Source organism: Anabrus simplex, chromosome 6, assembly GCF_040414725.1.
Source record: "Anabrus simplex isolate iqAnaSimp1 chromosome 6, ASM4041472v1, whole genome shotgun sequence".
Taxonomy (NCBI): domain Eukaryota; kingdom Metazoa; phylum Arthropoda; class Insecta; order Orthoptera; family Tettigoniidae; genus Anabrus; species Anabrus simplex.
The window spans coordinates 236,234,341-236,260,447 of NC_090270.1; the positions used below are offsets into that span (position 1 = coordinate 236,234,341).

The following is a 26,107-nucleotide window of genomic DNA, read 5'->3' on the forward strand; positions in this document are numbered from 1 at the left end:
TATATAATAATAGTATAAGGATCACTCGAAAGAGTATAAAGTGTATCTAAGATCAGTCTATTTTGCTATACTGGGTAGTCCAAGATTTCGTTCTGTTTTTGCACTTAACGAGGTAATTTGCTCACATCTGTTCTAACACAAAGAGCACACACAGTCTTTACTCGGGAAGTGAAAAATCTTCCTAGAGAGGAATAGCATTAGTAAGTGAAGACCAAAACATATGAAAACAATTTTGAAAATGGAAAATTTTTTCCTTATAAACTCTTTGGATTGTTCATCCATTATACGTTTGTTGGCAGAACATTAGTCTTTCCAGACTTTTTGGAGCTTCAAATAATGATCTAAGCCTGTTTATTTGCACTTTCACATAATTTTTATCAAACCTTTCACATCTAGATCGAAACCTCTATGGATTGATTCTCACAAACACGCATCTAGTCACGTGGTTTTGGCCACCCACGTTTTGGATTGTGGGTAAACAACTAAACATCCATACGATCTTCATCGGCTCTCGGGAAGCCATATTCAGTAGTGATGTCTGCAGATTCTCGGACACAGGAGAGCCCAGCATGGGCTCTTTTAGCCCTTAAATCGGCCCCAGCTAGTCCTTCAAAGTTACAATGGAGTCCAGAAAGCAAGGGAACTGCCATAGCTCGGCTAGAAGGTCGAGAATTCGAATATATGGTGCGTCAAAAGAGAATAACCATCGGTCGGAACAGTTCTCGAGGCGAGGTTGATGTAAACATGGGGCATTCTAGTTTTATTTCTCGAAGACACATTGAAATCTTTTTTGATCATCCGCATTTTTACATGGTGTGTAACGGGAAGAACGGTGTGTTCGTGGACGGTGTTTTCCAAAGGAAAGGAGCGCCTCATTTACAATTGCCGAGAGAGTAAGTATTGGCATGTGTAAACCAAACAACATGGGCCTATCACGATGTGGGTCGGGCCCTGAAAAGCGGCGTGTTTACTGACTTCGAAGGCCACAGAACAAGCACTTGTACATCCCTTATGTTTGCCTTTGGCTGTGTTGTTCAAAATGTTTACCGGCACTGGTGCATTTAATATCTGTTGTAAATTGACAAAAGTATGGCTGGTAGAAGAGTCTATTTATAGTTAAAAAGGCAGAGGTGGTACCACATGTAAATATTTAGTTTTTCCGAGTGTGGCACAGATGGAACATTCAATCTGTAAATTCACATGTCTTGACAGTCTATACATAATTCTGATGTGCTTTTGAATTTGTAATTAGTCTAACCTATGAATGGAATCATTCTTGCTTTATTCAGCCATCAGACATTGCTATTGATTATTTGTCCTGACTGCATTGACATTGTTTTGTTTGGTATAAATATCTTCACTTATCTTTATATTTTGCATACTGTAACCCAAATTGGGCATTTAAAGATCTTGCCTACTACAACCAGAGTAAAATTTGATCTCATACTTTAGATTTGTTTTTTTGTTTTGTTTTTTCCCTTGGAAATTTGAACCTTTTTTTCATTGGTATTCTGTTAGAAATATAACTCAAACCTTTGATTAATATTCACATAACTATAGGCCTACTGTTTGTTTACATATGGGATAGTATAAGTATGGATCAAGACTAACTTTGTTGGTGTCTGTGGATGATAGCAGAAACAGGGAAATTAAGAACCAGCAACGGAACAGCCGTGTAAATTGATTAGAGACAAGCGAGTGATCCTAGATGGATTCCTTTAATTTTGACTTCTTAAACTAAGATTAAATAATTTAATTTTTCTGAAATTTAATATTTATTGTCTTAAACAGATAAGCCTACTTGCTATCACCTCTGTTGTGGAGTTGTGTGAAGACTACACCCTGTTTGACTCTATTAAGTTGGATACTGTACAGCCTATGCCAGTAATGTTTGTATATGACGTAGCATAACATCAAGTGCAGAGTGCATACTGGCATGATCCGATAGATGATTCATTTACTTCAGTGATACAATACTCTATATGATACACATGTGATATGGACTGCAAGGGTATTTGCAAAGTGTACTGAAACGACAAAACAGAAGCACACTGGTGTGATACTCGGCAGCCTGTACCATTTAATTCGGGAACTGCTACACACATTCGTGTGTGATTCACGACACCCACTCAGATGGAGAGAGAGAGTGTCGGTCTGGAAGCTGACCCACTCAGTTGAGACTGGCTGTAGGCAAGGGGGCCTGCTATTACAATGAAAATTCCCTAACCTGGTCTTCACATGAAAAACGACGTATGGCGACTTCCCTGTCATGTTCCTGGGGTACGCTAAGAGTATGAATTTTCAGTGTTCTCCTTAGGACCTCTTTAATGGACATACCGCCCTGCTATTTTTACAGACTGTCCGGTTAACATAACCTAGATATGAGTTAACTTGGTTACATAATATTAATACATATTTGAGTCATGGGGTGCTCCAAATTAAAAATGTAAATACTGTATCTGTTTATTTAAATATTAAGTCTTCATTATTGCCAGCATAATTGCATCAATTACATAGGAGTATAAATGTTTAGCTTTATTATTACGTTGTGTCATGCGTGAGCGGAGTCTGTATTAGCGCGGAATCATGTGCGAGCACTTGATTCCTCATGACATCACAAACCTGTATGGTACTCCACAGCAACCGTGTAGTAAGCCCCGGTGTTACATGGTTATGAATGATCAACAAAACACTAGAAGTTCAAAATATTGTGTTATGTCTTGTATGTGATAATAACTCTAAAATAGTTCAGTTTTGCAGTTAATGTTTAGCTGTCTGTATTACTGTAAATCCCTCTCTGGATCAGTGGTAGTGTGTCTACCTCTGGATTCGAAGATAGCGATTCAAATCCGTTAGAGGTAGTCGGATTTTTGAACGGCGGACAAAAAGTTCTTTAGACAGACCCTGTCTTTTATTACTACATGGTTACTCTTTCGATATGAGGATACTATTTTGATTATTTCTAAACTTAGGGCCCTGACCTAGTCTTTGTGCATTAATGGCTAATGATGTTCGCTATGCCGAACGAAACATGTCCCATTATTTAAGATAGTTCATGAGTATACTATAATCCAATGAGTATATTGTAATATATTGAATAGGTGGTTGTAAATAAAATTTTATAATCTTAACACACCATGTCGTACGATGTCGGCACATTTGGTGTTTACCCGACAAAATTCATTAAAACTCAGCCATAGATGTCCAAGGGAGTTTGGGTTTACTCTGCAGTGTAGAAGGTCTAGAGTGAAACAGAACACCAAAATTGACGAGCAAGCAGCCAGATGGCGTGAATATTAAATCCTTGCACATGGTAGCTGAGGCCATACGACAATTATTATATATATATATTTTTTGCTATTTGCTTTACGTCGCACCGACACAGATATGTCTCATGGCGACGATGGAATAGGAAAGGCCTAGGAATGGGAAGGAATTGGCCGTGGCCTTAATTAAGGTACAGCCACAGCATTTGTCTGATGTGAAAATGGGAAACCACGGAAAACCATCTTCAGGGCTGCCAACAGTAGGATTTGAACCCACTATCTCCTGGATGCAAGCACACAGCCGCGCGCTCCTAACCGCACAGCCAACTCGCCCGGGCGACAATTATTGTTATTATTATTATCTATATATATATAAAATAAGACTTTTGTCTGTACATTGCCCAGAATTTAAAATGAATGGTATTTCTGTATCGGTCATGTCCATAGTAACAAGGAAATGCACTTTATACTTTATTGTAATTTTTTTCTGTCTGTCTGTCTGTCTGTATGTACACGCATCACAAGAAAACGGCTGAAGAGAATTTAATGAAAATCGGTATGTGAAGTTGGGGGATGAGCCACTGGAATCTCACACTGAGTGAAATGGTAGTTTAAGGGAAGGCCTAAAATTTAATTCTCAAATATTTATATTATTAGTTGTCCTATCGATAAATGCTACATAACTAAAGTTATATAGAATTAAATTTCCGATCATTTGTCATACATTGTTACCTGATAACACAGATATTCTGAATTTGTATTTTTGTTGCCAAGTCCATATCAACGCCGAGCCACGAGAAAATGGGTTGTGTTGTTTGAGTCATCAGTCCATAGACTGGTTTGATGCAGCACTCCATGCCACCTTATCCTGTGCAATCTTTTCATTTCTACGTAACTATTGCATCCTACATCTGCTTTAATCTGCCTGTCATATTCATACCTTGGTCTACCCCTACAGTCCTTACCACCTACACTTCCTTCAAAAACCAACTGAACAAGTCCTGGGTGTCTTAAGATGTGTCCTATCATTCTATCTCTTCTCGTCAAATTTAGCCAAATCTATCTCCTCTCGCCAATTCGATTCAGTATCTCTTCATTTGTGATCCGATCTATCCATCTCACCTTCAGCGTTCTTCTGTAACACCACATTTCAAAAGCTTCTATTCTCTTTCTTTCTGAGCTAGTTATTGTCCATGTTTCACTTCCATACAATGCCACGCTCCACATGAAAGTCTTCAAAAACATCTTTCTAATTCCTATGTCAATGTTTGAAGTGAGCAAATTTTTTTTCTTAAGAAAGCTCTTCCTTGCTTGTACTAATCTGTATTTTATGTCCTCCTTACTTCTGCCATCGTTAGTTATTTTACTACCCAAGTAACAATATTCATCTACTTCCTTTAAGACTTCATTTCCTAATCTAATATTTCCTGCATCACCTGTCTTCGTTCGACTGCACCCCATTACTTTTGTTATGGACTTATTTATTTTCATCTTGTACTCCTTACGCAAGACTTCGTCCATACGATTCAGCACCTTCTCAAGATCTTCTACAGTCTCAGATAAAATAACAATATCATTGGCAAATCTCAAGGTTTTGATTTCCTCTCCTTGGATTGTGATTCCCTTTCCAAATTCCTCTTTGATTTCCTTGACTATGTAAACACTGAAAAGGAGGGGGGACAAACTGCAGCCTTGCCTCACTCCCTTCTAGATTGCTGCTTCTTTTTCAAAGCCCTTGATTCTTATTACTGCAGACTGATTTTTATACAGATTGTAGATAATTCTTCGTTCTCGGTATCTGATCCCAATCACCTTCAGAATGTTAAATAGCTTGGTCCAATCAACATTATCGAATGCCTTTTCTAGATCCATGAATGCCACGTATGTGGGATTGTCCTTCTTGATTCGATCCTCTAAGATCAGACGTAAATTCAGGATTGCTTCACGTGTTCCTACATTTCTTCTGAAGCCAAATTGTTCTTCTCCCAACTCAGCTTCAACTTGTTTTTCCATTCTTCTGTAAATTTTGCAGGCATGAAATACTAATCTAATGGTGTGGTAGTTTTCACACCTGTCAGCCGAAAATCAGATGGCACTTCTCCTGTCTCATACATCATACACACTAAATGGAATAACCTTGCCATGCTGGTTTCTCCTAAGGCAGTCAGTAATTCAGAAGGAATGTCATCAATTCCAGGTGCCTTGTTCCTATTTAGGTCTCTCACAGCTCTGTCAAACTCTGACCTCAAAACTGGGTCTCCCATTTCATCAGCATCAACAGCCTCTTCTTGTTCCAGAACCAAATTATCTACTTCTTTGCCTTGATACAACTGTTGGATATGTTCCTGCCATCTTTCTGCTTTGTCTTCTTTCCGTAGAAGTGGCTTTCCATCTGAGCTCTTAATATTCATACACCTAGATTTCCTTTATCCAAAGGTTTCCTTAATTTTCCTGTATGCAGCATCTACCTTTCCTAGAATCATACAACCTTCGACATCCTAGCACTTTTCCTGCAGCCATTCTTCCTTAGCTACCTTGCACTTTCTATCCACTTCATTCTTTAATCGCCTGTATTCTTTTCTGTCCTCTTCATTTCTAGCATTCTTGTATTTTCGTCATTCATCAATTAGGTCTGGTATCTCCTGAGTTATCTACTGATTCTTAGTTGTTCTTCCTTCCTAACATTTCTCAGCAGTCCTGCTGACTTCATTTTTCATGACTATCCACTCTTCCTCTAGTGTGTTTCCTTCAGCCTTTTCATTTAGTCCTTGTGCAAAATGTTCCTTGAAACAATCCTTCATACTCTTTTCTTTCAACTTGTCTAGATCCCATCTTTTTGCATTCTTTCCTTTCTTCAATTTCTTCAGCCTCAGATGGGATTTTATGACCAACAAGTTGTGGTCAGAGTCCACGTCTGCTCCTGGGAAAGTTTTGCAATCCAACACCTGGTTTCTGAATCTCTGCCTAATCATAATGAAGTCTATATGATACTTTCCAGTGTCTCCAGGTCTCGTCCACGTATACAGCCATCGTTTGTGGTGTTTGAACCAAGTATTGGCAAGGACTAAATTATGATCAGTGCAGAATTCAACCAGCCGACTTCCTCTTTCGTTCCTTTGTCCCAATCCGAATTCTCCTACTGTATTACCTTCTCTTCCTTGGCTTACCACTGCATTCCAATCTCCCATCACAATTAGATTCTCGTCACCTTTTACATATTGTATTAAATCTTCTATCTCTTCATATATTCTGTCGACTTCCTCATCATCCGCTGAGCTAGTAGGCATATAGACCTGCATTACTGTGATGGACGTTGGTTTGGTGTCTATCTTGACGACAATAATTCTTTCACTATGCCGGTCGTAGTAGCTTACCCGCTGCCCTATTTTCTTATTCATTATTAAACCAAGTCCTGCATTTCCCCTGTTTGATTTTGTGTTGATAATTTGGTAGTCGCCTGACCAAAAATCCTGTTCTTCCTACCAACTACATGTAACTTTAATCTATCCATCTCCCTTTTCAGATTTCCTAATCTATCACTACGATTCAAACTTCTAACATTCCACGCTCCGACTCGCAGAATGTCAGTATCCATCTTCCTGATGATTGCACCCTCTCGTGTAGTCCCCACCCGAAGATCCGAATGGGGGACTGGTTTACCTCCGGAATATTTTACCCGGGAGGAAGCTTCATCAGTAAGTCATTCATACAGAGAGAGCTGCATGTCCTCGGAAGTTAGTTACGGCTGTAGTTTGCCGTTGCTTTCAGCCATGTAGCAGTATCAACACAGCTAAGCCATGTTGAGTATTATTACGAGTCCATATCAGTTATTCATCTAGAGTGCTGCCCTTGCAACTTCTGAAAGGCTGCTACCCCCCTTTCGATGAACCATTCGTTAGTCTGTTCTCTCAACAGATACTCATCCGATATGGTTGCACCTGCGGCTCGGCTATCTGCTCCATTGGGACATGCAAGCCTCCCTACCGCGGCAATGTCACATGGTTCGCAAGGGAAGGAAAATGGGTTAACAGAATTTAATATAAGTCGGAGAATAAGAAACACTACAGTCTTAAGTTACAAACAATTTTATTTGCCCGGTATGAAATTGTAGTTTTAGGTGAAGGCGCCTAAAATTTAATTTTTAAATAGCTATGTTATTAGTCCTATCGAAAAGTACTACATAACAAAAGTTATATATAATACAATTTCCGACCATTTTTGTTTTATTCAATTTTACCGTACCGACTATGATAAGAGTGGTATTTCATAGTTGGAAGAAAACTAAATGTGAAGGCCTACAATATTGAAAGCGCATAACATTGATCAACAATAACATTACATTGACCATTGTTTGTGGCAATGTTCTTTGTCTCTTATGCTGCCACTCAACTTTGATCGATGGGATTGCTGCTGCGTACCGAGTATAACAGCCTGACTGAATATTGGCGGGAAATAGCTGGGGAGTTAGAAAACTTTCTTCTTCAGCATGTCATTCCTCGGGTTCCTACATTTTCTGATACCGTACTGCTGGTACGTAACTCACTGGTTCATCATAGTATTCCAGCTATTCGATCCCTACTCTGATGCGCAGTTTTGAATGAGCAGTATGCACTCTTAAGGCAGAGGCTCACTTAGTAGTAGTAGTGGTATGTCCTGGTCTAGAATTATAATTTGGGCATATTCCAAATTATAGCACCACAATTCACTAAATAACTCAAAATTCAACTCTGAAAAGAGCCGTTTCTTAAAAAGAGTTTCTTCCTCTTCACTTTTATTAAATTCTACATTCATTTTATTCAAAATTAGCAGTGAAGAGAGGGTTTCTCCTCTGGCTGGGAGGAAAAAATTGCCTCCAAGTCAGATAGAGTTTTCCCACGCCAGTGTACTGAATTGAAATTTTCCGACTCACCAGGTACTCCCAGGAAACAGATTAGTAAAAGGGCATAGTTTTTGCCCTGGGACTTGCCATTATTCAACACACACACACCCCCCGAGAAAATAGAAAGGGTGTCGCGGCTGTCTGCGGCCTGGTCATTCCAGCTCTGCAACTTTGGACTGTTAGATCGGCAGCGTAGTACTGTTCATTAAAAGTGAGAAAATGTGTGATTTTTCATTTGATCGAGTATTTCACGTGAAATCATTGCTTCTACAGCGCCATTCCTCCTGACGTCATTGTAATGACCTGTGTTCATTTCAGTTGAGAAAACCACTATGACATTTTTCCTGAGGATGTAAAAAGGCAGATGGAGAGTGAGTGTCTTCCATTATAATGCAGTTCCCCAACCTGATTGTGACTGAGAAGAGATATTTGGTGATTTCTCCGTCGCGTTTCTAGGGTAACGTTAGCTATGCAATTTAATACAGCCTTGCTCACAACGTGTACTCGACCTAACCTAGAATTCTGTATACAATGTAGAATTCCGTAGCGAAGTACGGGTACATCAGGTAGTTATTATTATTTATGCCCTAGGGAAATAAATTTAAGTTTTATCGTATTCATTTTTTTATGTAGTATTCCCTGCTTGGCTACTCATTCCTGCCAGCCAGCTGACAAAAATTTCTGGGGAGAACACTGCAGTTTAATTAAATGTTAACTCACGTGTGCGCTACTTCATCTAGAATTCTGTATTGAAGCATGGTACATCAGCTAGTTGTCTTATAAAATAGTCATAACAGTTTTCCATGGATGCAGTGTGTCAATATTAACTTATTTGACAATAACATTGAACCATTTTTAAGTAATAGTTTGTATTTATTTTAAACATCTCCATATTTGCGTAAGCTTTTTTTATGAATTGTCACTGTAGATGATACTGTGGGGAAAGAGAATAATTCTTTGTGATTAACGTTCCCTTAACTGTAAGTCCTGAGAGACATCAGAGAGCTGGAATTTTGCTCACAAGATTGAGATGATGTAAATCTACTGATACAGGTCTCTTACATTTAAACACTGTGAGTTTGAACTTACAACCTTAGGTACAACAGGGGAGCACCAAAATAGATACCAAGATTCTAACTTTATGGCATGAAAGTTATAGACTTGTTAGTTAAGTACTTTGGTGTGAGTACTTGGGCTAATCACTCTCATGTCTTGTATGAACCAATTTATTAAAATAAAAGTTCTGTTAGAATTATGGATTTGTTGTCCTTACCAAGCAGGATGGTAGTATAGTAGCCAAATGAAATACAATCAGGCTGTAACAAGGCTATTGCAGCAAGTTCACTGCTGCTCTTAAACATTATTCCAATGGGAGAGAAATGAGTTCTCAGACAAATTTATTTTAACATTAGTCTGTTTTCAGACCGACTTTGCTGGGTTACAGTAAATACGCCGACAATTGGCATTCACTTGTAGGCACCGTAAAATGCTATTAGATATATTCATTAGGGTACAAGGAATGAGTAGAGGTGCAAAAATACTGTTTTTCTACAATTACCTGACATATAGCCTACAACATTGAACAATACACTATGTATGACTAGGAGAGCACAGGCGACCATGTTTATTTGGTGGCTGAGGGGTGATTATAAGATAAGGATGTAGCATTAAACGAGGCCACAGAGCTAGTTTCAAATAGAAGATAGTGGAGGTACATTGTTAATTTACAGACTGAATGTTGCCAGTCATAACAGTCTGTGATGAAGATGCATGTAATAGGCAGATGTTCTTGCTCCCTGTGAGGGCAAGTGGTAATGTCATCCTTTGGCTTGCTCCACATTTTCATTCATTCTCTTGCACCTTTACAAAGTTTCTCTTGCAAGTAAAAATGTATAACTATTGTTTGTCTTGCAATACCAAAAACGATTTCCACCCTAATCCAACCAGCTGTGCCAGAATTGGTGTGCAAGCCCTCCAAGGCACTTGCTCAAAATGTTCCTTTAACATTTAGAAGTGTAATTATGTGGCAAACTGTTGAGTTGCAAAGAAAATGTACCTAGTCTATCCATAAATGCTGTCACAAACTTATGGCTTTGCACTATAGAACTACTTTTCCAGGTAGCAAGCAGCCCCTGTACTGAAGGTTTAGGATATGCCCAAATGCAGTTTATAATTTTTATAATGTAGTGATATTATTAGAAATGATTGTACTTTGTTTTTCATTGCATAATATTTGTGTAGTAGGGGGAAAATCTCTCTTGCCAGAATTCTATTGATGTATAACTGTTGAGTTCTTTTAGTCTGCTGAAACTAATTTTGAATAAAGTTATATTTCAAAATTAGTTTCAGCAGCCTGAAGAACCTGTTTAAATTAACTTAGTTGAAACTGAAAGGAGATGGCTTCAGATATCGCCCGCAAAAAATTCTATTGTTCCAGTTAGCCTGTTGTATTTAGGATAGCTTTAATTGCAGTTCAGAATTTTAGCGTATCTATTTTTTTTTTAGATAGTATCTTGCTTGCTTTTTCTTTTCTGTTTGCAAATAGTAATAAAGTAATCAATAATAATCTGTCTATACATATATATGTGTGTGGATCAAATATAAACTTCTCTTATTTTATGCGTTGAGCCTCTCTGGCTCAGGCTGCAGCGCGCCGGCCTCTCACCGCTGGGTTCCGTGGTTCAAATCCTGGTCACTCCGTGCGAGATTTGTGGTGGACAAAGTGGAGGCGGGACAGGTTTTTCTCCTGGCACTCTGGTTTTCCCTGTCATGTTTTATTCCAGCAACACTCTCCAATATGATTTCATTTCATCTGTCATTCATTAATCATCCCCCCAGAGGAGTGCGACAGGTTTTGGCAGCCGGCTCAATTCCTATCCTCGCTGCTAGATGGGGCTTCATTCCATTCCTGACCTGGTCGAATGACTGGAAACAGGCTGTGGATTTTCATTTTATGCATGCTTGTAGAATGCCTGAGGAATTGGATACTTTTAAGACAAGTAAGACAAGTGTGGTGTGTGTTCTGGGAAGGGAAGGTAGCCTAGGGAGCTCGCCTTGTTCATGTGGTCAGTTGCTATCGCGATGAGTGAGGTGCACCCTGCTGTTGCACAACATGTTGTTGATAAAGTTTCTTGTCAATGAGAATGTCACTCCAACTGTAATTCAACATCTTTGCTCGCACAATGTGGGGAAAGAACACTTTCATGGATCCGAGTGAAACACTGGTGCTGCGAGTTCAGGAAAGGACATGTTGAACACATGGCCCACCCACATCACCTTTGCACCAGCATCACGCCCCAGAATATCAGAACTGTTAGTGAACTCATTGAAGCGGATCGCCACCTCACAGTGCTTGGAATTTTTCAAGAACTTCTCGTAAGCTACAGGAGTGTCCAATTAATCGTCTGGCAGGAGTTGAGAATGCGAAAAATGTCAGCTTGTTGGGTTCCACAGTTATTAAACGAAGAACAGAAAGCTGTTCTAGTTGAAATTTCTTTTAACATTTCTCACACATTATGAAGAAGAAGGCAACTCATTAATTGTGTTTGTAATCATTTTTCTATTGACTAAGGTGGACTACTGAAATTTCATATTTTATTTAAGTGCTATGTTCTGAGCTGTCGTTGAGGAGATGGCATGGAATGACATCAGTAGATTAATAAGTTTGAGTGGAGCTTTTAAAAGTAGGAAAGATCATTTTGAAGATAAAGTTGGAATTCAAGAGGGCAGATTGGTGCAAATGTTCATTTATAGGATGAGGAGTAAGAGATTGGATTATGGTAATTTAACTAGGCTAAAAATTGATAAGGTATCGGCCACTAGGCGTCGGTCCTAAATGTGGATCATTGGCTATTCATTCAATATTAGTCCTGACCAGTGTATGTTCAACAGTGAAATAGTTGATTTTTTTTACTTAAGCAGGGAATGGATTGAATATGAAAACAGGTTAGCTGACATTGCCTTGCACAAGGTTGGAAAATCGGAGATTTTCCAAACCCCGATACTGCTGAAAATGAGCTAGAGGTTCGTCTACCGACAATCCAGCAATTTACTGAGACACACTGTAAAAGATCACACAGAGTTGGTCGTCTTCACAGTGTGAGAACAGTGGCTGCATGTATCTGGCAAATTCTCTTGTGAAAGCAGATGATAATCACATGGCAACTCAACATTTCACCATGATCAATAACCAGGGTATATTCTGAAGACCTTAGAGTTAGAGCTTATCGCCTGACCACCAGACATTTCCTGACACCGCAGCTGAAGCAGCCGAGGAAACTGAAATCAAGGCAGCTCCTGCAGTGGTACAATAAAAATGGGCACCGGAGAATTCTCTTTACTGATGAAGTCTTCATTGTTGAAGAGAGCTTTGACCACCAGAACGAGCAAGTTCTCAGGAAGCTCGTGAGAAAGTTTCTGAAGTTCAGAGAAGTTGCCACCCCTCTCAGTCATGGTTTGGGGTAAGGGGTGAGCAGTAAGGGCCTCACCACACTTAATTTTGTGAAAATGGCATAAAAATGACTGCCAGAGTGTATGCGGCATCTGTTCTGGACCCTCTCATGAAGGGATTGAGTAACAGCATATTCAACAATAAGCCCTGCACCTATCAGCAGAATTGTGCACCAGCTCGTATGGCAAGGATGATTCAGCAGTGGTAGCAGGCAAATGTACCAGACTTCATCTTCACTGCTGAGTGACCTGGTAGCTGCAGTATTAGTCCCCTGGACTTCCGAACTGTGGTGAGTGCTAGAGGTAATGGTCTGCAACTAAAGGCACCCTTTGCTTGAATGTTTGAAGCGTTCCTTGGTGGCAGCAGTGGCTGATTTCACAATTGATACCATACATTCTGTGATAGATAACTGGCCAAAGAGACTCCAAGCGTGTGTGCGTGTTAACAGTGAATATTTTGAAAACTGATTGGTGCAGACTGAGAGTTTTGTGTGTATGTCATGTTAAAAGGAGATTGAAAAATCTCGAACCATATTTCCCTTACTTTATATGATTAACCACTCAACGTGGTGAGCCATACACTGCACGCGGACTCCCTAACGCTCTCTGTCGTGGAGTGACGTACATTGCACGCGCGTAGCAGCTTCTGCTTTGTGCTTTTATCTAGTGAATAGTTCTTGAACTATTACAGATTTAATACGATATATCTATAGACGAAGCATCAATCTTTCCTTTGATGCATATATCTATCAAGTTTTTATCAGTTACATATAACATTGCGTCTGAAAAGCCTACAAGTTCTGTTGTTGACATGGCAGCTAAATGTTTTCTTGCAATCACGAACTTGAAAATTAACGATGTTTTACTGAATGATGATACAGAAAGTTTATTTATCTGAAAGTACACAGGTTTTACACCCAGTTAAGTGCCTTCTTAACATTCAGTAACAATCTGTATCTAAGAAGTTAAAATTTAACAAAAACAAAGTTAAAAATCAACAAAAAATAAAACAAAATGAATATTAACATTATATATGATACCATTTAGAATTTAAAAGAAATGAAAAATGCACTTAGAAATCACATGGTAATACAAAGCAAAAGACAATACAAAAAACACACACTTAAAACACAAATGAGTAGGTACACTGGAAAATATGATGAATACCAGAAAGAAAGAAAGAAAGAATAATAAAAAAAATCTACATATTGTAAAGGCAGGCTTCTAGTTTCTTATTGAATTCATTATCCTATCTGGTGAATATATCAACTTCTTTTGTTACAGTGTTATAAAGCATTGTCATTTTTACGAAAGGTAAATTTGACTGATGCAATGTTTTTGACCTTTAAACGTGAAATAATTGGTGCTGACGTGATCTTGTCTGCGGAACATGGAATGGAATGCGTTTTAACAGGTCCAAAGAATCAAATCGTCCTGTTACAATTTTTCTTAGTATTCGTATAGAAATTAAGGACCGTCTGGTTTTCAATGAAGGAAATTGAAATATATTTCTCAATAACTGGGTTGAGGTTTCAAAATGGTAAAAAGTATTAAAAGTTTTGAAATAAAGGTAACTTGGGAACTTGTTTTGTACAATTTCAATAGCATTCACTTGTTGCTTTGTACACGGGCTCCAAATTATTACAGAATATTCCAGTATGCTCTGTACTAAGATAACACATAATTTATTCAGTAGAGAGGGCTAGGTAAAAGGTCTCGAAGTTCTTATAAAAAATTCTAGCATTCGGTTAGCAGACTTTGTTATTGTATTGATACGATCGTTGAACTTTAGCTTACCGTCAAAAATTATACCAAGGTCCTTAAACATTAAAGCCTTATCCAATTTTGCCCCGCGTATATGATAGGCTGAGACTTCATATTCCTTCCTCCTGGTAAACGTCATGTATTTACTAACATTCAAAGACAGATTATTAATATCACACCAAGAAACTACATTATTAATGTCCTTTTGCAACTCTTCCTGGTCTTTGTGGTCGCTAATTTTGTAAAGTTTCAAATCATCTGCAAAAAGTAAACAGTTAGAGTGGCAAATATTGTCTGGTATATCATTAATTAGAATTAAAAACAAAAGAGGTCCAAGATTTTGAACCCTGCGGAACATCAGAAGGACTGATAAAATTATCTGAAATTTCATCGTGAAAAGAAACGACTGTCAATGCTTCTAAATATGAACACACTAACTGTAACAACTGTTTACAAAAAACAAAGTTATACATTTTTGTACTTAAAATGTTATGGTTGACTTTATCAAATGCTTTTTCAAAATCCATATTAACAAAATCAGTTCTTCCGTTGGTGTTATGGTATCATAGAAATTTTTAGTATAGCCCAAAAGATTGGTGATAACTGATCTTTTGGGTACAAATCCATGTTGAAATTGAGATAACACAATCTTAACATGGTTATAAATCTTATTGTGCAATATATGTTGGTATACCTTAACTATGGTGTTGATAATGCACACTGGACGATAGTTAGATATCATTACAGAACTGACCGTCTTAAAAATGGGTGTAACTTTAGCTACTTTCCATTTGTCAGGAAAGGGTGAAGTGGGAATAGAAAGGTTAAAAAATTAAAATTAATTGATTAGCCAATAAATCAGCAAAAATACTGGGCGAGTTGGCCGTGCGGTTAGGGGCACATGGCTGTGAGCTTGCAACCGGGAGATAGTGGGTTTGAATCCCACTGTCGGCAGCTTCCAACTCCTAGACCTTTCCTATCCCATCGTCGCCATAAGACCTATCTGTGTCGGTGCGACGTAAAGCCACTAGCCAAATAACAAACAAAAATCAGCACAAGCCCTAATTATATATGGTGGTATGTCATCAGGACCTCTCTATCTTTTAGGCTTTAGTTTACAATTAGTTTTGTTAAACAAGAACTAGGATATAGAATTTGAAAGTGAAAATAGTGATCATGACATTGATGTTGCTTTTGATGCACGGGAAAATATTGGCCGCAATGTTATTGTTGGTGGGTTTGTGTGAGAAGACATGGATAATTACAGAGGGCTAAGGGAAATGTTTACGGTAGATTAAGGGTCTCAGAAAGCTGCAAAGAACTGCTTGTATCCTGTGTGAAATATTTTCAGTTGTTTTCTAATGTCAATTTTGTAAAGATGATGGTAGAATAGTCAGATATTTATGCTCAACATCACATGCAGTCACACAGTATGTTATTTCCGTTCTGATCAAGGGTAAATGAATCTGTACTGGTTGTTGAGGAAATTATGGTAGTTTTTACATTGCATATGTTAATGAGCATAGTACAGAAACCTGTAATTTATTTAATCGTGTCAGAAACATACATTATAACTTAAACAATAATATCAGGACAATAACAAATCTAGTACTATAACCATTAATCATTTCTGATGATGGCAGGTAACAATGTGATTAAGCTCTACATAAATACAAATTTAATTAAATGTGGTGTGACCAATATGCAGCTAATTCACGTACTTCCTTGGTAGCGTTGATCACATTCTGGAGAGAGCAAGTAGTTGGACACAAGTTACAAACAAAAAGATGACTCATTGTCTGTTCTTCACCACATTCACATTGAGTGGAGTCACAGACAAAACCCCTCTTTCTCAGGTTTGGTCTTTGCTCTTCCAACTCCTGAACGCAACCTGTTGAGTGTCTTCCATGTTGACCAGTGTTCCTCATGGCCTGAAGGAAGTCTTTCAGAAGGCATCATCCATCCTGCAAGGTGGCTGGATCTGGAATGCCATGAATTCACTCTGAAGTTTGATGGTGATTCAGTGGGGCTTTCAGTTGTATGCAGAAAGCTTTTCCTTGACTTGAACCGTTGGGTTGCTGGGTGGTACCCATATAAAGTATGGGTCGTCATTTTCAGTGTTTTAGATTTCTCCAGTCTGGAAGCACATTCACAGTGAATATCTGGAGGTGGGATGATACCTGCTAGACAATAAATTTTATCAAGTAGTGTACATCTCAAACATCCTGTAATAAGTCTGCAGGTCTCATTTAAGACGACATCCACTTGATTAGCATGACTAGATCTACACCAGACAGGGCAGGCGTATTCTGCTGCTGAATAATAGAGGGCTATTTGCTGAAGTTCTTAAAAGGAGAGGATGCGTCCCCCAGGTTGAACCGGATAATTTCCGGATAATATTGTTCCTTGCAAATATCTTCCGTTTGGTGTTCAGACAGTGTGTTCTATAGGTTAGTGCTCAGTCAAGAGTTACTCCTAGATATTTGGGAGTGCTGTGTGGTTAGGAGTGCACAGTTGTGAGCTCGCATCCGGGAGATAGTGGGTTCGAACTCCACTGTCCGCAGCCCTGAAGATGGTTTCCCATTTTTACACCAGGCAAATGATGGGGCTGTACCTTAATTAAGGCCACGGCCACTTCCTTCCCATTCCTAGGCCTTTCCTGTCCCATTGTCGCCATAAGACCTAAAGATCGGGCCAGCTAGGAAGACACGCAGTGAGGGGAAGTGTGCGAGTGACAAAGCAGAACCGAGGGAGTGAGAATGCTGACTTCCCCTTCTTGCCCAGTATTGTGGCGACGTACAGTTGACCCGAAATATTTGTTATACCGACATGAAACACTCCGCAGATTTTCAGTTAGTGGAATTCCCTTCCAGCTGTAAATTAGACATACCTAGCTGAAATGAATGTATTTAGAAGTGTTACAGATGATAGATCAATTTAAGGAGTTAGAACATATCATAACCTCTTATTATAGTAGCTGTCAAAATTGTTTTCGTGTCTCAATTTGTGTAGTCCTTATTTTAAATTATAATTTGATGTAAAATTAACGTTACGAGGCTGTAGATGTACAGTGTAGAATATGGTTTACTATAACACCAAGCTTCATAACCTGAGCCACGTCATGTAAAATAACTCAATAATAATAATAATAATAATAATAATAATAATAATAATAAGATAGTATCCATCAAGAATGAAACACACTACAAGAAAATTGGAAGACTCTCAGATAAGATGCGAAGAAGGCTAATGTTTTACGGTCATCTCCTCAGAATGAATTCTAATGGATTAACCGAACAAATCTTTCACTTCTTCCGTAACCCAAAACAAAACCGAACTGGTTTAAAGAAACTGAAAAAGACCTGGTAGAATTAAAAATTGCAGAAAATTCACTATTCAGTCGAACAGCTAAAGTAATAACTAAAGAAGAAAATATAAGGTTCCTAAATAAATCTACATTAAAAGCCAAATCTATTATCTTGGAAGACAAGAGGATACGAAGTTCAGAAAGAATGAAGAAATACTGGGCACTAACAAAGGAACAACACAGAGAAAGAATTGATTCAATGTACCCCAAAGAGGGTGAAACAAAATAATAATAAGTATTTTTGCTATAAGGCGAGAAAGCGGTGTTAGACTATATGATCGTTCATCCCTAGCTCCTTAATGCCAATATTTTGTTGCTCTCTTGTAAAATAAGAAATGTGACTTAACAATATGACATATATAATTATATAATTGTTCTCACATACAGAAACAAAATTAATACATAAAAGAAAACACCATAAAGGGTCTATATCTGCTGAGTAAAAGGCAACAACGTATGTATACAAAGATGGCACTTGAAATAATAAATAATAAAATAATGACACTGTATCCGCAAAATGAGCACATACTTGTTTTATAATGTCCACTACAGCTCTTCAATTCCACTGAGTCCTCCGTCATCACTTCTGTCGTCCTCACCGGATGACGTGTCGTCAAGCTCCCAGCTGGATCACAAAGGACTCCATAATGTCTTCAAGATGTTCCTCATCCCTCATGAAGTCTTTCTCCACCTTCTTTGTGTGTTCATATTTATGCTTCCAGTCTTCGGCGGATATTGATGCGAATTTCTGTCTAGCGAGTTTCTCTACATCGACAATAGTGAAGGTGACGTTGTGAGAAGCTACCCAATTCTTCACTGTTGCCCACATTATTTCAATACTGTTTATGGGGGCAGTCGAAGGACAGAGTGTCCATACTGTTCCATGAGTTCATCTAGGACTAGGTTTTGTGTGCTGGCTTGTGCAATTTGATAAGTTCATAACGCTCGTGTTTGTACATCGTCTCACAGTGTGAAATGTTCCTATTCACTAGCCAGGAGATCACCATCACTTTACGTGAGCTGGAGGTTGGAGCACGAGCTACCTCCTTGTTGTGATATGACGTGTAATCAATCACGAGAACACTGCGAGGTGGAAGATTGGGAATAAGCATCTTTCACCCACTTAAAAAAATTGTCACTATGCATGTCATTGTGGTAGTCGCCACTCTTGCTGCCAGACTTCCAGATTAGTAGACAGTTTATAATGTCCAATAACGGACCATTTATATTGGTATTATAAATTTGCTCATTCAGGACAAATATTTCATATTCCCTATGGGAATCAACATCTGTATCATAGTAGACAGTTCTCGATAAAACCCATATCACCACCAGCATGTACAACTATAAGTCTTTTTCCTTTTGAAATAGGCGCTGATTTACCGGATATTGAATTATCAGACCAGCCTTTGCTGGATACATGGGATGTATGCCTATACTGTAGGTTTCATCTGTGTACACCATAGGCCTATCCTCTGCCCGATACTGGGTAATTTTTTCTTCAAATAAACAAATCTTTTGTATTTTATATCATGTTTTTCCATTAGGATGCGCTTGTTAGTTTAGTTTTTTTCCCAATGATATCCTAATGATCCTAATGATCGAAGGATTCGCTTGACACTAGTATTGGATATATGCAGATTTATGTAACTTCACAAGAATTTTTGAAAGTGTAGGTAAACATTTTTCATCTAAATAAAAATTGTTAACAGAGTTGTCCAGTCCAGTAATATTCTTTGTGCGCATTGTGTTTTTGTTTGGTGTTTCAAACAGACTATCCGTAGTTTTTCCTAATTCTATCGCTTTTCATTTTTCGCTCTTAATCTGTGCTACAGAACTTTCTGACACTGCAACAGCTGCTGCTACTCTTTCCTGCACTTTCTTACAATCTGCCACGAACTTTTCTTCCATTGCCTCCCTTTCCATAAGTCTATAATGTTCAAGATTGCTGCACGAATCTGACTCTTTAGCACCTTACGATGCAGGCTACTTTTAACGCCTTCCATACTGTCACAGATAGGCCTAACTTACACAATCACTAACCACAGTTACTACACAACGAGAAATTGGAAAGGAGCGCGCAACAGCTGAGTGTAAACTTATGCATTGAACTGTCCTTATAGCAGGGGCTCTGTTAGGAGGGGATGCTCTACGCGGGATAGTCCAAAGTGCGCATGCGCTCCCAGATGTCTTCCTAGGTGGCCTGATCTTTATCTGTGTCGGTGCGATGTAAAGCAACTAGCAAAAAGAAAAAGATATTTGGGAGTGAATCAGTGTTCTAATATTTTACCTTCCCAAATTACTTGCAATTTTCTCGCTGTCGATTTTTTAGGTGGAAGGCACAGGCTTGTGTTTTTGATGGGTTTGGCTTTAGTTGGTTCTCTTGGTTATAACCACTTAGAATTTGTAGGTCATGGAAGACCTTCTCTTCAGCAAGTTCAAACGTTCCCTCTTGAGCTGCCAGAGCGACATCGTCTGCATAAATAAAGCTCTTTGTCCCTTTTGGGCAAGGCTGATCATTGGTATAGATGTTGAAAAGTATAGGAGCTAGCACACTCCCTTGTGGAAGGCCATTCTTTAAGTTCCTCCATCTACTTCTCTGGCCTTGGATTTCAACAAAAAACCTTCTGTTCTGTAGAAAGCACTTAATCATTTGGGTGAGTTTATAGTCCTTAGTTATACTGTGCTCTTTACGAAGCAGTATATGATGATTATCTGTATCGTAGGCTGATGTCAAGTGACTCCAGTGACTTTGTTGTTTTCATAGCCATCTTCTAGGTATTGTGTGAGGTGCAGTATTTGGGAAGTACGACTTTTCCCTGGTCGAAAGCCGGCTTGTTCTGGTATGAGTATTGGGTCTTATCACTTCAGGTAGTCTGTCCAGAATCACTCTTTCTAAGATTTTGTATAAATGGCACAACAAAGAGATTGGTAGGTAATTCTTCGGATCACTTGCATTCTTGCCAGGTTTAAGTATTGCTATAACTCTTGCTTTTCTCCACAGTTTAGGAATTTTACAATATTTGATGCAGTTGTTGAATAAGTCCAAGAGCCATTGCTTACTGACAGGACCATATCTTTTGAGTTGCTCAATACAAATGTCATCAAGACCTGCTGCCTTACCATTTTTGCATTTATTCAGCGCTCTATGTAGAACTTCCATAACAAACCGGTTAGAGAGAATGCTGTTTTCCTGATTAGTTGGCTTTCCTTCATTTTGTTTTGATCCTCTTCCAGCTTTATTTGATTTGCCGCTCTCCATGAGCTGACTAGCTATTTGATTTGCAGAAACATTGCTATGTACTAAGGTCTTAGTTGTATCATTACCGAGTTGTCTAAGTAACCTCCACGCGTTGTAACTATTTCTTCCCATATCCAGCTCTTCCATTAATTTAATCCATTGGTTATGTTTGTGCAACCCCACAAGGACACAGACACAACAATGGAAACACATAAATGGCAGTATGAACACAAATCACAAATTACTTACCTTGAGGGCAGTAGCTTCAAAGATAACACGTGGAGGACCCAAACATAAAGGAAAAGAGGACTGACTGGATCTTAAAATCAGTGCTTGAGAGGTTGCCAGGTCAATATCACTAACTACTAAATAAGAGACAAAATTAAAATGTAAATAAGATGTTTACTTGTATGTTGGGTATTCAGCCCGAAGGCTGGTTGAATCTTCAACAGGTTTACCATTAGCTGTCATAGATGGCCTAGGCGTCGCTGAAGAGGCGTACTAGGGAAGTGAGGAGTGAGGTAGTTTCCCGTTGCTTTCCTCACTGAGCCAGAAGTTGCTATTGCACATCAGTCTGCCAAGCCCACTGAAATGCGTGCACCAACCGACCCTATGAGCGACAGTTTCACACCATTCATAGCAGGCACTGGCTGCATAAGGAATGGCATTACTAGCGTCGCTCATACCTCGGCCACTTTCACATTGTCAAAGCCAAGTATAAGACTGAGACAGGTCAATGAAAGTAACAATTTTATTCTAGCCCTACCGGAAGACTTAGTGCACTGTAAACACTACATCTTGCCAGCAAAGGCCTAAGATGTTTACTTAAAGAGATGAATATTTTTTAAGTATTTATTATCAAATATTTCCTTTTTTAAAATAATAATAAATGAGGATAAATAACTTGCCTTCAAAATAATTAGTAAATAAATAAATGAATGAAATTCATAACAATTTACAGTGAAAGGTTACCACCTTTAAAAATTAAATAAGTTAAGGGACCAATAAAATAAATAAATTATTAAATCACTAAATTATACTAAGTTAAATCAGTTGTTAAACTATAATACAGAATATGTTTACGAGCTTGTAAATATTTATTATGAACAAATAACCATTTAAGAATATTCAATTTTAAGTTTTAAGGTATACCTTGTAATTAAAAATTCTGGCCAGTAATTATGAACCTGGTTAAACAAGGTTTCAACCTTCCTTAAGTCGATCTATAGACAGTCACCAACTCTGACCAATACACACGAACCCAGAATATATCAGAATCAGTACCAATATTACACAATAAATTAATAAATGAACCAAATGTTCATTAGCAATTAACAGAAAAATATTCCCCAAAACAATATAATATTAGAAGGGGATACGAAAAATTATGTTCCACAATGTGATCAGAACGACAATACACACCAAAGTCTGCTGGCAACTCCGGAGCCAAGCTATCTATCTTACCAATAATAGTTAAGGCCCACCCAAAAATTTTAACGTTCACCAGATAATAAATATATAGGCTAGTGACGTAACAAAGCTAAGAAGAAAACAAACCTAGGTAAGAATAAGATATGCGAGCGTTAATCACCACAAAGTTCAAGAACCGGGCAAAGAAATTTCAATTTGCTACAACTGAGGAGTTACCAAACATGAATAATAATAATAAAATTATTATTACATAAATCACAAGATTTAAATTCATAGGATGTGACGTTTCATACAAGAAATAATTTTACAAAAGACCAAGATGGTCGTTATTAAATTAACTGCGAGGTGGCCTTGGAGCTGCGACAATGGGCACATGAGATAAGACTTAAGCACGGAAGATACCGACAAGAAAAGGATTACAACAAATCACCAAGTTAGAATATCACACGAAATATCCGACACAATTAGAGCATGCATTACAAGACCAGGGAAAATTGACGGAAAGCAAAACACCCGCAAAAAAATAAAAATAATAATAATAAAGCCAAAAACCAAATCTATACGCATACCTTATATGGAGTAGAACACAAAACGGTACAATAATATCATTAATACCAAAAGTTAGAATGACATAATGCATATATGCTGACACCACGCATTTCCGATTCACCTCGTAATTAAATTTACATATCACTTTCATGAAAAATTTTAACAATAGCGATTTAGATTTTCAGTCAGTTACTAAATTTTCAAATACTGGATAGAGTGTCCAGGTTCAATTCTCACAATATTGGCGAAAGTTCTTGATAGGCCAAAATTTAATAACGATAGCAACGTTGGCTCGTAACAGTCTAGTAAATGTTTTTGAAAATTCCAAGAGGACGGTTGTAAATAATGTCTTCTCTAAATAATCCACTGAAGTAGATGATATTCCAATTTATTTATTTTTGAATAAATATTACTTACATGCCGATGGTTTTGTATCCAATTTAGTGTAATCCAATATCACTAAACTTACATCAGAGTAATCTTTTCAGTGCTAGAATGCCTGCTGTACCCAGGCAGTGGTGAACACGCTCACATAATAAAAGAGTCACTAAAATATCGAATTACAGTAGGTAGAAGTACATATAAAATAGAAAACGTATTAAGGCATAGCCTTAGTCGTTATCCAGTTCAGCCGGGAGAGTTTATTTCCATCCCGCCATCATTCCAAAGCATCTTGCAATGAACACGACTTGTTGCATCCATATTGGAGCTCAGTAACAATGGAACTGAACTGCTTGCTTAGCAGGCAAGCAAGAAACAACCACAGAACGCCCAGTTCAAGAGAGACCTGCGCACGCATGCACAAAGGATTTGCTTATTGAGCGAACGAGGTAAATCGAAGCTATTGACGTAATAATGCAGATGACACATTTAAATAGGCATAGTTCAGTCTCACAAATTAATGGCAATTCAAACAATGGATGATAGTTGGAGATAAATTCCCCATACATAAATACATATGTCCAATAAATGAGGGTAGCTTTAATTCATGTTACAGTTTGGATTCTGAAATGGAGGAAATAACACACTGTCCGCTGTGGATATTTCGTCACTGAAAGGATTTTTTTTTGAAAAGGTTTCGATATTCTTTCAGCGAAGTGGGTGTTTCAGAGGTAAGACCTTCAATGTAACTGGTCCTACATCCTCTAGGAATACCTTTTCTGGAGCAATACTGGATGACTTCCAAGAACTCTTCATATGCCTCTGGAACGGGATCAATTGTTGTAATCCTCTCATCAAGCATTGTGGTGAATTTTTGCCAGTCTGCCTTCTTGAAATTGTACCTTCTCCTGAAGTGCACGGTGTGTGGGCGGATTGCTGGTACCATTGCAGGTTATAAATTTCATCTTATTTGTCCGTATTGAAGTTCTACTTGTGATACAAATTCTTATAATTTTGTTAATTACCACTTATTCAATACAATAAAAATATTGTATTGCTGGTACCAGCCGACACATAATTGGGCGGTGTTGTGTGTGAGGAATCAGTGTACAAATTGACTTTATTGCTTTGATTAGCTAATTTCTCGCTCACAAAAACAAGATCAGGGTTGTATCCACATTGCCATCTACCACTATTAAAAGATGGAGGAAGTTTATTATCATGGATCAAGGATAGTCGATGCAGTTCTGCCCACTCTAGTATGGCATTTCCATTTGAATCATCTTGAGAATAGCCCCAAACAATGCTATGACTATTGAAATCACCAACAATAACAGATGGTTTCCGACTACTGTAATTAGCAGGAGGATTAAATGAGAATGTCTCATTGGGAGGCTTGTAGACAGAGGAAATTACAAGGTTACTAACTTCTACAGTAATTTTCAACATTATTTTGTTCTGTGATGCAAGTCGTAAGAATTTTAAGATCTGGTTTTGCAAAGATGGCACTACCATACTGGCCGTGAGGTCTTTCGGCCAGTAATTTCATTCCTCAGATCTTAGGGCTCCGTTGAATGTCCGTATGTGTTTCGTGAACACATAATAAATCACATTTGTGGGTATAATAAAGGTTGTGTAATAGCTCTTCTTTACACGTTGATAATCCTATGTTTATGGAAATAATTGTAATGATTGGCTCTTATACAAGCCTTTCCCGATTGTTGGAAAACATCTTACTCGTCTTATATGAATTGTATTGTTTCTGGAATGCTGATGTTTAGTTAGGTAACAGAAATTCAATTCAGACTGCCTATGCAGGGGCACCACATGCAGGAATCAGCTTCACCCCCAGAAACCTGTAATAAGATCTTATTTCAAAAAGAAAAATAGGGTACTACCTACTCCTATATTTGGTTCGGCCATATCTCTTGTATGATATAAAAGCATCAGAAGATTCCTCAACTTCACTGACCTTAGGTAATTCCAGTAAATTATGCTGTTTATTAGTGTGTATATGCACTAACAACAAAATTAACATTTTGGTAAAATTAATTGAACCACCTGTCATTTATGCCCGATTAACTAAAAGCCTGCACTCTTAGTATGCTTGGTGCTATACTTCTCTCGCAGCTGGAAGAATTATATGCAGAGTGAATCACCTAAAACTTTCACCCCAAATATTTCTGAAATGGAAGGTGCTGTCGATGAACAGGTTTCACAGAAATGAAGGGAAACCAAGGTCTCTAAATTGCAGCCCGTACAGATTTTAATAATGATTAAAATGTGCATTTAATTTAGAAAGTTACATTTTTTTCAAATGAAACAGTGAAAACAACATAAGTTAGAATGCGAGTATGTTCCTTCTCTCCCTCCACCAGGATTCTAGTACAAGCAGTTTGAGGTACAATAGTTTAAAAATTGTAAATACCTCTGTTTCATGTGTCATAATTAACTTAAGAAAAGAAAGTGAATAAACAAATTGTTTGGTTTCTGAAGAAGAGAATTGGCCTTCAAAGATTATGTTCAAACTGACGACCACCAGCTTCAATATAAGCTTCCCGTCTGCCATGTAAAGATTGATGCACATGTTCTAGCATTTCATCAGAAATTTCAGTGCAGGCAGCAGTAATGCGTCTTTTCATGTCATCTCATATGCTGTAGTTAGTATTACAGTGACTATATTAGTACAGTGCAGCCTAGTAGGTTTGATTTCTGATTGACTATGCCTGGAGAACTGTGCTCGTTTTGCCATATTCCTCCCTTGCACTGTATTGTAAATA

At 38.1% G+C, this 26,107-nt stretch overlaps 1 protein-coding gene across 1 annotated transcript in view; it reads left to right on the top strand.

The window, feature by feature from the left end:
• Positions 1 to 511: 511 nt before the first annotated feature.
• Positions 512 to 26,107, top strand: part of FoxK (forkhead box K) — a 278,192-nt gene continuing 252,596 nt past the window's right edge. The window contains exon 1 of the mRNA XM_067150284.2: positions 512 to 893. Coding sequence (XP_067006385.1) covers positions 535 to 893 — 359 coding nt within the window. The 5' untranslated portion in view covers positions 512 to 534. The remainder of the gene's footprint in view (positions 894 to 26,107) is intronic.